Genomic DNA, 14,084 nt, shown 5'->3' with positions numbered 1-14,084 from the left:
GCCATTCATTTTTTTTAAAAGCAAAGAATGAAAACACTTTGCTGCTGCTTTAGTTTACAATTTCATCAAGTAAGATTTCCTTTTGTTTTGTGTGATAAATTTTCAAAACTGTATTGGAATCAGAAATTGATTTTCCCCCTACCACTGTACTTACAATATAAACATAAAATAAACGACTTACACAAGTCCTGCCCTATCAAATAATAAATAAAATATTCCCTTGACAGGCCTCTGATGACCTGGCAAAGCCCGAGTGCTTTCAGCCAAAATCATATGAAACCATAAATCATTCTCTACTTTATAGAACATTTCAAAATGGATTCCTGCATTCTACCTTGAAAGTCATTTCATGTCTTATTTATAACCACTGAACATCAGAAAGGAAAGAAAATTGCATAGGTCTAGAAAATTTACTGTGACTGCATTTATAAAGAATAACTCCTTCTTAGGAAAAGAAATTATACTGAATTACCAGCAGGTAGTGGTGGCAGAGACAACACCCGGTAATGCACACTACTTTTTTATTTTCCTTTGAGACCTGCAAGGTGCAGCAATAATCTCTGAATCTATAATGCAGACCCATCAATACCTACTATACTGGAAGTTATAGGTCCGTTATATTTAATACATTAGTAAGGTGCCATTTCTTCTAATTTAATTTTTCAGAACATAACAAGTATGACATCCATTATTCAGAAACCCATCATCCAGAGAGTTCTAAAATACAGGAACACCCTTTTACGTATTATTTTTTAGTGTTTAATCTTGGGTTTTGACCAATTTCCTTCTTCTCTGTAATTGCTCTTTAAGTGGGGACTCTGTAAGTGGAGTTATAAACTCAGGGAGTTAAACACTAAGGGAGTTAAAAACAAGGTAAAACAAGGTATTTACTACAAGTCCTTACACCTACTTTTGTTTAACTGTTCTTGTAACTGGGAGGATGAGTTGTAGCAACATTGAAGGTCTGACACAGTGCACAGCCTGCCACATGTATGCAGTTGTGGAACAACAGTTCCAAAGTGCATACCTCTGTTGTGGATGTGAGCGAATTGCCACTTTAGAGGCTCGCGTTAGAGTCCTAGAGGAACACGTTGCAACACTGCGTTCAATCAACAATCTTGAGAGGGGTCTCTTGTTAACTGAACAAGAACTAGTGGGGTCAGATAGTAGGGGGAGAGGGGAGCAGCAAAAGGATGATAGGGCAGTAAGCTGGGTGACAGTTAGAAAATCTAGTGTGGGGAAAAGGAAAAGGGAGGCTGCTCCAGGGTTTGCGCATCCCAACAGATTTGCCAGATTGTGTGAAGAAGATGGGAGTGTGAACTCTGGATTGGCGGTTCTAGGTGAGGCTGATCTCTCTAACAGCCGGGAGACCAGTTTCACTAGTAGTGGTGGGGAGGAGAGCAGAGCTAGGCCTAAACAGATGGTGGTTATAGGGGATTCGATCATTAGGAAAGTGGATAGGGTAATCTGTCAAGCAGATCGCTTCAACCGGACAGTTTGCTGTCTTCCTGGTGCCAGGGTTCGGCATGTGGTTGATCGGGTTGACACATTATTGGGAGGGGCTGGGCATGACCCGGCTGTCTTGGTACATATCGGTACTAACGACAAAATGAACGGTAGGTGGGGGACTTTAAAGAGTGAGTTCAGGGATCTAGGCTCTAAGATTAGGCAAAGGTCCTCCAATGTTATTTTTTCGGAAATTTTGCCGGTGCCACGTGCAAGTTTAGGGAGACAGCGGGAGCTTAGGGAGCTAAATGCGTGGCTAAAGTCTTGGTGTAGGAAGGAAGGGTTTGGGTTCCTAGAGCACTGGGCTGACTTTTCCTTGGGGTACAATCTATACAGCCCTGACGGATTGCACCTCAATGGAAGGGGGTCTGCTGTGCTAGGGGAGAGAATGGTTAAGAGGTTGGAGGAGTGTTTAAACTAGACAAGGGGGGGGTGGGTGAGCTAGAATTCCATGGGAAAATTAGTGTAGACGGGGTAGGGGGACTAGCAAAGGGTTGTGGGGGAGGAGTTAGGGGGGCATATAGTTTATCAGATAAGGAGCTTCCGTTACAAGGAAAGCAGTCTCATAATTGCCTTAGCTCTAATTCTCCCTTAGCTAATGTAAACATCAGAGGGAGAAGTAATAATCTCCGCTGCATGCTGGCTAATGCGCGTAGCTTGTCGGGTAAATTAGGGGAGCTGCAAGCTATTGCATGTATTGAAAATTATGATTTAATAGGTATCACTGAGACCTGGTGGGATGATAAATGCGACTGGGCTGCGAATTTAAATGGGTATACGCTTTTTAGGAGGGACAGAGAGATTAAAAAGGGTGGAGGGGTTTGTCTTTACGTAAAGTCAGACTTAAAGCCATGTAATAAAGACATTACCAATGAAAACGTGGAATCTCTTTGGGTAGAAATTTCAGTAGGGCTGAAGGTCACAAAGAAAATGATCATTGGTGTATGCTATAAACCACCCCGTATAGATGAGGGGGATGAGGCCCAGCTATTGTTGCAAATGGAGGAGGCTTCAAAACTGGGTCAAGTTGTTGTTATGGGGGACTTTAATTATCCGGACATTGACTGGAGTAATGGGGTGGCTAAGTCAGAAAGAGCTAGTAGGTTTGTAAATATGCTAAATGACAACTTTTTATTTCAGGCGGTTCAAGAACCCACTAGGAATGACTCTATTTTGGACCTGGTGATTTCTAATAATGCTGAACTTATCTCTAACATTTGTGTGGGTGAGCATTTGGGGAACAGTGATCACAACATGGTCTCCTTTGAGATAATGCTGCAGAGACAGCGCTATAAGGGAGTAACTAAAACGTCACGTGCAGACTTTGCCAGTATAAGGGCATCTCTGCAATGTGTCAACTGGGAAAGGCTTTTCATGGGGTTAGACACAGAAGGAAAATGGAACATCTTTAAAACATTGCTTTGTAGGTATACACAACAGTATATCCCCCTTGTAAGCAAGGAGAGGCATCGCAAAGCAAAACCTTTATGGCTGAATAAAAGTGTTATTGTCGAGGTTGGTAAGAAAAAACGTGCTTTTAGGGCACTCAAGTTAGCTGGGACAGCGGAAACTTTCATCAGGTACAAGGAAGCAAATAAAGCATGCAAAAAAGCTATCAGGCAAGCTAAAATAGAGATGGAAAGGGATATTGCAGCTAGGAGTAAAAAGAATCCAAAATTATTTTTTAATTATGTGAATAGTAAAAAAATGAAGCAAGAAGGGGTGGGAACTTTATTATCACGGGGGGGTACGTTGGTTGATGAAAACGGGGAAAAAGCTGAAATTTTTAACTCTTATTTTTCATCTGTCTATACATCTGAGGAGCCAGATAATGAAGGCTTCCCTTGTAATATGCCCAGTTCTAGTAATTTAGCTACGGACGCGTGGGTCACTCAGGAGGAAATTCAAAAGAGACTTGAACATGTAAAGGTAAACAAAGGTCCAGGGCCGGATGGGATTCATCCCAGGGTATTAAATGAGCTGAGCGCTGTGATTGCCAAGCCTCTTCACTTAATTTTTCAGGATTCATTGAGGTCTGGCATGGTGCCAAGAGACTGGCGGATTGCTAATGTGGTGCCGTTATTTAAAAAGGGATCCCGTTCTCAGCCTGAAAACTATAGGCCTGTTAGTCTGACATCAGTAGTAGGAAAACTTTTGGAAGGGGTAATAAGGGATAGGGTACTTGAATACATTGCAGTTCACAATACTATTAGTTTGTGCCAGCATGGTTTTATGCGTAACAGATCTTGCCAGACTAATTTAGTCGCCTTTTATGAGGAGGTGAGCAGGAACCTTGATGCTGGAATGGCAGTTGATGTCATCTACTTGGACTTTGCTAAAGCGTTTGATACAGTACCTCACAGAAGGTTAATGATCAAATTAAGGAATATTGGCCTAGAACATAATATTTGTAATTGGATAGAGAACTGGCTGAAGGATAGAGTACAAAGAGTGGTTGTAAATGGAACATTTTCTAATTGGACCAGTGTGGTTAGTGGAGTACCGCAGGGGTCAGTCCTTGGGCCTTTGCTGTTTAACTTGTTTATTAATGACCTGGAGGTGGGCATAGACAGTACTGTGTCTATTTTTGCTGATGACACTAAATTGTGCAAAACTATAAGTTCCATGCAGGATGCTGCCGCTTTGCAGAGCGATTTGACAAAATTAGATAACTGGGCAGCAAACTGGAAAATGAGGTTCAATGTTGATAAGTGCAAAGTTATGCACTTTGGTAGAAATAATATAAACGCAAACTATCTACTGAATGGTAGTGTGTTGGGGGTTTCCTTAATGGAGAAGGATCTGGGGGTTTTTGTAGATCACAAGTTGTCTAATTCCAGGCAGTGTCATTCTGTGGCTACTAAAGCAAATAAAGTGCTGTCTTGTATAAAAAAGGGCATTGACTCAAGGGATGAGAACATAATTTTGCCCCTTTATAGGTCCCTGGTAAGGCCTCACCTTGAGTATGCAGTGCAGTTTTTGGCTCCAGTCCTTAAGAAGGATATTAATGAGCTGGAGAAAGTGCAGAGACGTGTAACTAAACTGGTAAAGGGGATGGAAGATTTAAACTATGAGGTGAGACTGTCGAGGTTGGGGTTGTTTTCTCTGGAAAAGAGGCGCTTGAGAGGGGACATGATTACTCTGTACAAGTACATTAGAGGGGATTATAGGCAGTTGGGGGATGTTCTTTTTTCCCATAAAAACAATCAACGCACCAGAGGTCACCCCTTTAGATTAGAGGAAAGGAGCTTCCATTTGAAGCAGCGTAGGTGGTTTTTCACGGTGAGGGCAGTGAGGTTGTGGAATGCCCTTCCTAGTGATGTGGTAATGGCAGATTCTGTTAATGCCTTTAAGAGGGGCCTGGATGAGTTCTTGATCAATCAGAATATCCAAGGCTATTGTGATACTAATATCTACAGTTAGTACTAGTGGTTGTATTTATAGTTTATGTATGTGAGTGTATAGATTGGTAGGTGTGGGTTAGGTGTGCTGGGTTTACTTGGATGGGTTGAACTTGATGGACACTGGTCTTTTTTCAACCCTATGTAACTATGTAAGATAGGATCTTGTACATGACAGTAACAAAGCTAGCAAAAAGCCATGCTGATGGCAAAGCAATCCTATCGGGTTTTTAATTTTTTTAAAGGCCTTAAGGCATGGTGTCAGAAGCACATTGTAATAATTTTGGGATTTTTGCAGTGGATGTAGGAGTCTGCTTCTCTATACAGGAGGCCTGTGAGGGGGAGGGAGGGGGTCCAGAAAAGGTACCACACTGGCCCCTTGACAGTGATTTTTTAACAATTTAAAGAATAAGGGGATCCAAATATAAGACACAACAGTTTCAATATGCAGACTAACATCTCACCAGAAAGATGCAGTTACAATTGCATATTGTTAGGAGATAAAAGGATGAGGGCCATTCCCGTGACAGCTTCCAATCTAAGAGGGAGAAGAGAATATGGTGAAGGGAACCAGTTTGCAAACTTGAATGCAAAACCAGTACTTAGTGTGCGAGCATGGAGTAAGGGAAAGTGGTCATGTTGCTGAGGGCTTGTGTTAAATGCTTGAATGCAGAGCTGCCATCAAAAATCACTAGGCCCCCTACAACAAAATTATCAGGGCTCCGAGGGGGCCTAATGGTTCTTAAGTCAAAAAAACTATTGTTAGTAAGTAAAAAAACAACTGTTTCCGTTTTAGTTATAGGTGCCCTAAAGGGGTCACTAAACTGAGAACTTTGAAATGGCAAGTTGCCTGCATGTTCTTTTCCCACACAGCTTCCCCTACTACTCATTCTGCTCAAAACTTTAAAGGAACAGTAACATCAAAAAATTAAGGTGTTTTAAAGTAATTAAAATATAATGTGCTATTGCTCTGCAAAAAACTGATGTTTTTGCTACAGAAAAGCTACAATATAAATAAGCTGCTGTGTAGCCATGGGGGCAGCCATTCAAGCTGGAAAAAAGTGAAAAGGCACAGGTTACAATGGGGGTTTATCTGTTATCTGCTGAGTAACCTGTGCTTTTTCTCCTTTGAATGGCAACACAGCAGCTAACTTATATAAACTATAGCAGTCTTTCTGAGGCAAACACGCCAGTTGTAGCAATGCAGGGCAACAGTACATTATATTGTTATTACTTTTATACACTTTCATTTTTTGGTGTTACTGTTCCTTTAAGCCCTGGAAACAATTTTTGCCATCCTGTTATGGGTTCTGGGGTACAATACATTGAATTGCCATGTATTCTAAATAAAATTGCCACTGTGCCATCCTGATATATATTTGGGTGGTGTTCTACATAAAATTGCCACTGTGCCATCCTGATATATGTTTGGGGGATGGTATACATAAAATTGCCACTGTGCCATCCTGATATATGTTTGGGGGATGTTATACATTAAATTGCCACTGTGCCATCCTGCTATACGTTCTGGTGGTATTATATATGGAATTGCCACTGCGTTCATCTTGCTATGAGTTCAGAGGATATTATACATGAAACTTTCACTGTGTTTATTTATATATTCATTAAGGGTTTATCTGTAAAATAGGGAGTGGTTTGTTTGGGGGCATGTCTCCCAAAGTGGGTGTGGTCTAACAATTTTGCTGCTCCAAAATGGCAGCCCTGCTTGGATGAATAGGCAGGATTTAAGTGATCGCTTGGAAACCAGGAGCGTGTCTTAAGGGATGAGGTGTTCCCAGCATTGGACTGGAATGACAGGGACAAGAAAATATAGACACTCTTCAAATTATTTTTCCTCCTCTGCTCACTCAACCTCTTTATTCTCCACTTTTCTTTACATGCTATAATGTATCTTTTCATCTATTTCTCATCTTTTTTTCCATACAGAAATAAGAAATGACAATGACATAAGCAGGAAGACACCTGGGCCCACTGGGAGTTTTGCAGGTGTTCTGGTGGGCTAATCAAAAAATGGGAGTTCCTGAGGGTAGGCGCAGCACATGAAAAATGCTCAATGCAAGGGAGTGAAAAAAATAATGAGTGGGGAGGAAAGAATTAGCTTGTATGTGAAAAAAGGTTCTTCTAGAGAGTACAGGTATAGGACCCATTATCCAGAATGCTCGGGACCAAGGGTATTCTGGATAAGGGGTCTTTCTGTAATTTGGATCTCCATACCTTAAGGGGCTGATTTACTAACCCACGAATCCGACCCGAATTGGAAAAGTTCCGACTTGAAAACGAACATTTTGCGACTTTTTCGTATGTTTTGCGATTTTTTCGGATTCTGTACGAATTTTTCGGATCCAATACGATTTTTGCGTAAAAACGCGAGTTTTTCGTATCCATTACGAAAGTTGCGTAAAAAGTTGCGCATTTTGCGTAGCGTTAAAACTTACGCGAAAAGTTGCGCATTTTTCGTAGCGTTAAAACTTAACGCTACGAAAAATGCGCAACTTTTCGCGTAAGTTTTAACGCTACGCAAAATGCGCAACTTTTTACGCAACTTTCGTAATGGATAGGAAAACTCGCGTTTTTACGCAAAAATCGTATTGGATCCGAAAAATTCGTAAAGAATCCGAAAAAATCGCAAAACATACGAAAAAATCGCAAAGTACCGATCATTACGAAAAAAACGCAATCGGACTCCATTCGACCCGTTCGTGGGTAAGTAAATCAGCCCCTAAGTCTACTAAAAAAATCAATAAAACATTAATTAAACCCAAAGAAACTACAGAGAAAAAGAAATCAGTTTGAAAAGTCTGAATTATTTGATTAAAATGGAGTCTATGGGAGACGGGCTTTCAGTAGTTTGGAGCTTTCTGGATAACAGGTTTCCGGATTAGGGATCCCATACCTGTACTTGGTAATTAGAGAGATGATATATAATGGTATGACATGGTTAAGTGTTTTGTGAGTAAAAGAACCTTACAGAGAATTCTGTTTATGACAGATAGCTAGTGCAGTGCCTGGTGGAGAGGACCAACTGTGGAGTGGGAGCAGAGGTATAGTAGTATAGTAAATGGGTGGTGTGTAGCCCTTGTTGGACATTTTATGCACTTAAATAATCTACGTTGGTGGATGAGCAGGGAAACTGACCATGGATATCGTACTGTGCAAGGAATACTGTAGGTATCTTGTCTGAAGGAAATGTAGATTTCTTTGCTTAAATTTGGTTAAGTTCTATTACTTTTAGACAGTGGAAAGGAACTTGTTACAATAAGTCTGATTAGGTTCAGAGGTTGTCTAAATACCCAAGAGGGGGATATGGAAATACGTTTTTCAGCCTATCATCTTTGAGTAACATGCAGCTTTCTGGCCATTTTCTGACATGTTTTAAGAACAGTTGACATCCGATTCGATTGGCTTTGTGTATTTTATGAATTAATGCTTATTCATGTTAAGTATGGCTGTTACACAAGCAAAGGTACTGTATAGCACCATCCAATATTTTTCCCATTACCAGATTAATTAAGCCAGGCTACCTCTATACTAAAGCAAGGGCAACAGGTAGACAGGGATGTAAGTCATCAGGGGTTACATCGCCCCTTTAGGAAAAACAATTTAATAATGCTTTCATTATTCATAAAAGATCTCTTGGAAGGTTACATACACCCTAGGGTTACCAGCTGGACAGCTCTAGCCAGGCTAGCAACATGATTTTAAAGAGAGATATTGTAAAAAACCTAAACTCTTTTACATTAATATAAAGTGCTTCCATTCTACTACTTGTGCTGTGGTCCGGATAAGTGCCTGCCTGTTGTTCCCACTGTGAACCAACACAACCTGCCTCAAATGATGTCCCACTTAGGGTGTTAAAAATAAACCACAATATGCCCACATAAATAAAGGCAAATGTAGTTATGAAAAGTCTTTAAGTTACATGTTTCAGTAAACAACTCTTTTTTTAAGCTAAATTGTATTGCAGAGCTAGACATTTATTTTTATCATTGAAAATCAATGTGTAAAAATGGACTTTTGGCAAATGAAAAATCAGTTGCTGAAATGAAGATAAGTTTTAACTTGAAACTAGTTCTTAGTCTGAAGTCATAAACAGCCTATCGACAACTATAGAGGATAAATATATCTTCCTTTATGAGTACAGTGAGTTTGAAGCACTCCCTAATGTGCTATTAGGAATTATTAATGGAGATTCTTTTTTCTCTTCTACCTAAGTGCAGATTGCTTGCCTGATGTATCATTTCTACATTTTTCATTGATGGGAGAAATACCAGTGGCCTTTATAAATTATAATGCAATGCTTTTTACCACCCATCTAAATTAGCCATGGGAAGAACACATCTACCAAAGCTGGCTGTGCCATTGTCAGAAACAAGAACATTTGCTACCACATAATATTAACCTACTTATAATGCTTTCATTCATTTAAAAAAAACACATATAAAAGGACACATCCAGTCGCAATAAACATCACACCAAAAATATAGAACTTGTTTTTTTTTGAAGGCATACTCTCATTCTTTTCTGAACACTTTGCCCCCCAAGCTCTAAGAGGGACAGTACAGGTACAGGACCTGTTATCCAGAATGCTCGGGACCAAGGGTATTCCGGATAAGGGGTCTTTCCGTAATTTGGATCTCTATACCTTAAGTCTGCTAAAAATCAATAAACATGAATAAAACCCAATAGGACTGTTTTGCATCCAATAAGGATTATTTATATCTTAGTTGAGATTAATTACAAGGTACTGTTTTATTACTACAGAGAAAAAGGAAATCAGTTTTAAAATTCTGAATTATTTGATTAAAATGGAGTCTATGGGAGACAGGCTTTCCGTAATTCGGAGCTTTCTGGATAATGGGTTTCCGGATAAGGGGTCCGATACCTGTACCTCTTTTTCAGCTTAGTTATATATAAGGAAAATAACATACAGAAGTAATGCCAGTACTATTGTAATACCCTGTAAAAAAATATGTTGTAATCTTAAAGTGGTTGTGGTTGTGTACTATTATAACCATTTTATTTCTATTGTAACTCGACAACAAAATGATGCGAGCAAACAAAAATGGAAGATGGGTAATACAGACACAAATATAACAGTGACTTAACATGTCCAGACATGGAGACGCAAGGTAAAGCTATAATAGTATCCCACCAACTGGTAGTGAGTGTTTTAACTCTTTTATGGACATCTTGGATAAAACAGCAAAAGCACAACCAGGTGTTTCAGTACAGGTATGGGATCCCTTATCCGAAAATCCATTATCCAGAAAGTTCCGAATTACAGAAAGGCCATCTTCCATAAACACCATTATAAGCAAAAAATTCTAATTTATAAATATGATTTCCTTTATCTCTGTAATAATAAAACTGTACCTTGTACTTAATCCCAACTAAGATATAATTAATCCTTATTGGAGGCAAAACAAGCCTTATTCAATATTGAAATGGTTTTTTAACAGACTTAAGTTATGGAGATCCAAATTACGGTAAGATCCCTTATCCGGAAAACCCCAGGTCCCGAGCATTTTGGATAACAGGTCCCATACATGTATCTATATTAGTAATCAGAAGGCCTATAAGTAAATCTCATTAGCTCAAAAGCAGTGTCCTAGATGTTTAGTTCTTCGGATATACTGTAGACAGCCCATTTTACATTCCCAGGGGTCCAGAAAAAATCCAGGAAAATGACAAATCAGGGAAAAGCATTATACAGTGGTGGGACCACAAAAATAAGGTGTAAGAAGTGGGAAAACTTAAAATCAGGGGACGGTAAACTGAGGTTTCACTGTTTACAGTATACACATACATGGTCGTTGGTGCATGCTATTTAAAAAGTTAGAATCCAAAAGAATATTATACTTGTCAAAGTGTGTTGGGCGGGCAGTATACATACAGACGCAAACATATAAGAAAATGTTAAAAAAATATTTCTTAAAGAAGTAACTTGTTTTTCTAGTTACAAGATTTTCCACTTAAGATTTGCAATTTACATTAAATAAAACAGTACTGAGTAAGACATATTTCCTGTAAAGCCCTTAATTTTGATTCCATTCGATCCATTGTCTAGAAAATAATTATCAAGAAACTCCAAAACACGAGAATAACATATCCTAAATCTTCCAAATAACAGAACCCATACCTGTGTTTTTAAATGAGAACACTCCTAAGCAGTGAAGTAATGATACTAAAGGGGCAGTTCACCTCAAAACTTTTAAAAACACCACATGCAGCTTGTGCAGTAGATTGAGAAGCTGAACTTGCGGTGCCGCTATTTGCTGAAGTCGCCTTGAGAGGAAATTTCCGCGACTTTGACAATTCGCAGCGCAGCTTATACCATCCCACCGGTGACTTACATTCTAGCCAGTGGGATGGCATTGCAGGGAGATTAGTCGCCCCACCACAACAGAGATTTGTCGCAGCAGGGTTCTGTTATTTGGAAGATTTAGGATATGTTATTCTCGTGTTTTGGAGTTTCTTGATAATTATTTTCTAGACAATGGATCGAATGGAATCAAAATTAAGGGCTTTACAGGAAATATGTCTTACTCAGTACTGTTTTATTTAATGTAAATTGCAAATCTTAAGTGAAAAATCTTGTAACTAGAAAAACAAGTTACTTCTTTAAGAAATATTTTTTTAACATTTTCTTATATGTTTGCGTCTGTATGTATACTGCCCGCCCAACACACTTTGACAAGTATAATATTCTTTTGGATTCTAACTTTTTAAATAGCATGCACCAACACCTCTCTGTGTTAGGACTCCCAGAGGGGCTGGGGGTGCTTCCTGCCGCTGCAAGAAGCAGAGGGAGCCCAGACTTGAGAAAGCTACCAAGAGACTGAGGATCTAAGGAGCTGAAAGGAAAGCCAGGAGGCTGAGCTAATTCCCCAGAAGTGTTGTGAGTACAGGGTTGACCCCAACATTTGTGTTTTCTTACTGGTTGTCCACAAGGGGCCCAGGTTAGTGAGGGAACTAATCTAATGTGTGAAGGTAGCACCCAGAGGGCAGGATTTGCTTTTATGATTTGTTTTGTATGCTGACATGGGCACCCTTGTACAAATAAACTGCCTTAAAGCCAAGAAAGTGTCTGTCGTGGATCCCGCTAGTTTACATATGTTACAGCATATCATATTCTTGACTCCCAGGGCCCAAAAAATAAAAAAATTGCTCTGCAAGACTATTAGTGTATTGTTATTTATTTTATTAACTTTTACTCAGGTCTTCTACTATACATCATCCAGTCCCTCATTCAAACCACTGCCTGGCTGCTAGAACAGATTGGATGCTAGAAAGTAAAAGCTGCTAAAATTCCAAACTGGAGAGCTGCTGACAAAAAGCTAAATAATCACACAAAATAAAAAATTAAACCCAATTGCAAACGGTCTCGGAACATCCCTGTCTATATCATACAAAAAGTTAATTTAAAGGTTAACTGCCCCTTGACCGGGGGTGCCATTACGTTAGACACCACCACTGAATTCAATCTCTAAGTTTTCCCCAGACCAAAGATGGTCACAAAATGATGCACTTATGCCTTGGGGAAACTTCTATCACAGTGTCAGCATTTCACCAGTGATTTGGGGTTTGCTTGTCCCTTGTAATTAACTTCTGTCCTTATACAAACCACATCCTAAATATATGATAGAATATGGATTGTAAAATCCCCTTCCTCTCCTACTGAATTAAGATTGTTATTACTTGCATGTACATATACATATATATCAATAATTGTATATAGAATATATGTAAAAATTGATTCTGTTAGGGCTTAAGAAGCAAACGTGCACATTTTTAATTGAAAGTTAATAGTACATTCTATTTAAAGCCATACAAAGGCCTTTATTTTCCGGTGTTACTTGGCCTTTAAGCCAATCTTGAACTGTGTTGAAACAGTAATTTTTTTTTCTTCAGTTAATTAGAATATATACAACATTTTTATGAAATAAAATGTGAAACAGATTCAGTTAAAATACCTCAAGATAATATTTAAAAGTAATCTTCATCCAAAATATTATTCACATATTAAAAGAAAATATAATGTTAAGTAACTTTTCAATACCCATTAATACATTTTTTTAGTGATTTACTGTTATTTGTAAATTAAATTAGACTGGTTTCTGTCTGTTACAAATAACCAACTCTCCTTTTTACTGATTACTCATAGCACTGCAAAATTGTATCAGTAATCAGCTCTACTCCAGTCATGACTCCAATTCCCACAATGCACTGCAAGCTGTGTCATCAACAGGCCTTTAATAGAGGAAATGTGCAAGGCATTGTGGGAAATAGATACTTGTCTGGCAAAGAACAGACAGATGCTGCTTCCATTTTCACTGACCCCTAATATTAAAACATCTATATTTTCATTATATATGAATTTACATTGATATATATTGAAGAAGTGGCTTAAGACTTATAATTTTTTACTTGCAAAATCAAAGAAAGTGTATTTTATGTTTAGGCATACATGCCCTTTAAAGCATCACTTGTTAGAAAGTCCTGTAACAGTATAAATTGATAACCTGGGCTACATGTTAATAAACTGAATGAGCGCTTACCAATCTCTTTTAGAACCTTGTCCTTAACAAAATGCAAAGTGTATCCGAGATACCATATAACAACATCAAAACCATTTGACTATTATCGGGACAATACACAGGGCTGAGCCAGGTCCAACCAGCTGCTGAGCCCACATCCACAGAACAGGCTGTAATTCAAGCACTAAATGGCCTCAAGTCCTACATTCTATGCCCACCTCCCGCCACTGCTCCGCGCACCACAATAAACATTCAACCATACCAGTCCCGAGGATGACAACATCAAACTCCGTAGGCAGATCATCCGCCATCCTGACAAGAGAATGGTTGTCATGTGACAGGAGTTTTCCGGATGTGACGACCAATACGTTTTTGCCAATACGGAACAAGTTAAGGAAACCATACTTGTTCCGGGCAAATACTCGAACTGTTCCTAGTAACTAACTTTTTCTGAAAATAAAATGCACTCATTCACCTGTGATCAATATTTTAAGAACTTGAGCCACGCAAGTTTCCCCTTCACTGACTGTTTTGTCGTGTCATGTTATGTTGAAATTACACAGACGCTATCTCTTTTTTTTTTTTACTTAGTGCTTATCCTTTTTATTTTTTGGGATAA

At 39.0% G+C, this 14,084-nt stretch overlaps 1 protein-coding gene across 1 annotated transcript in view; it reads right to left on the bottom strand.

Annotated features, from left to right (window-relative positions):
- The window catches only part of chm (choroideremia (Rab escort protein 1)), an 82,151-nt gene extending 68,330 nt beyond the window's left edge, over window positions 1-13,821 (bottom strand). Inside the window, exon 1 of the mRNA XM_002938547.5 lies at window positions 13,728-13,821. Within this exon, the coding sequence (XP_002938593.1) occupies window positions 13,728-13,776 (49 nt within the window). The 5' untranslated portion in view covers window positions 13,777-13,821. The remainder of the gene's footprint in view (window positions 1-13,727) is intronic.
- Window positions 13,822-14,084: the final 263 nt, after the last annotated feature.

Source organism: Xenopus tropicalis, chromosome 8 (assembly GCF_000004195.4).
Source record: "Xenopus tropicalis strain Nigerian chromosome 8, UCB_Xtro_10.0, whole genome shotgun sequence".
NCBI classification, from domain to species: domain Eukaryota; kingdom Metazoa; phylum Chordata; class Amphibia; order Anura; family Pipidae; genus Xenopus; species Xenopus tropicalis.
This window is presented reverse-complemented; position numbering and strand designations above follow the sequence as displayed.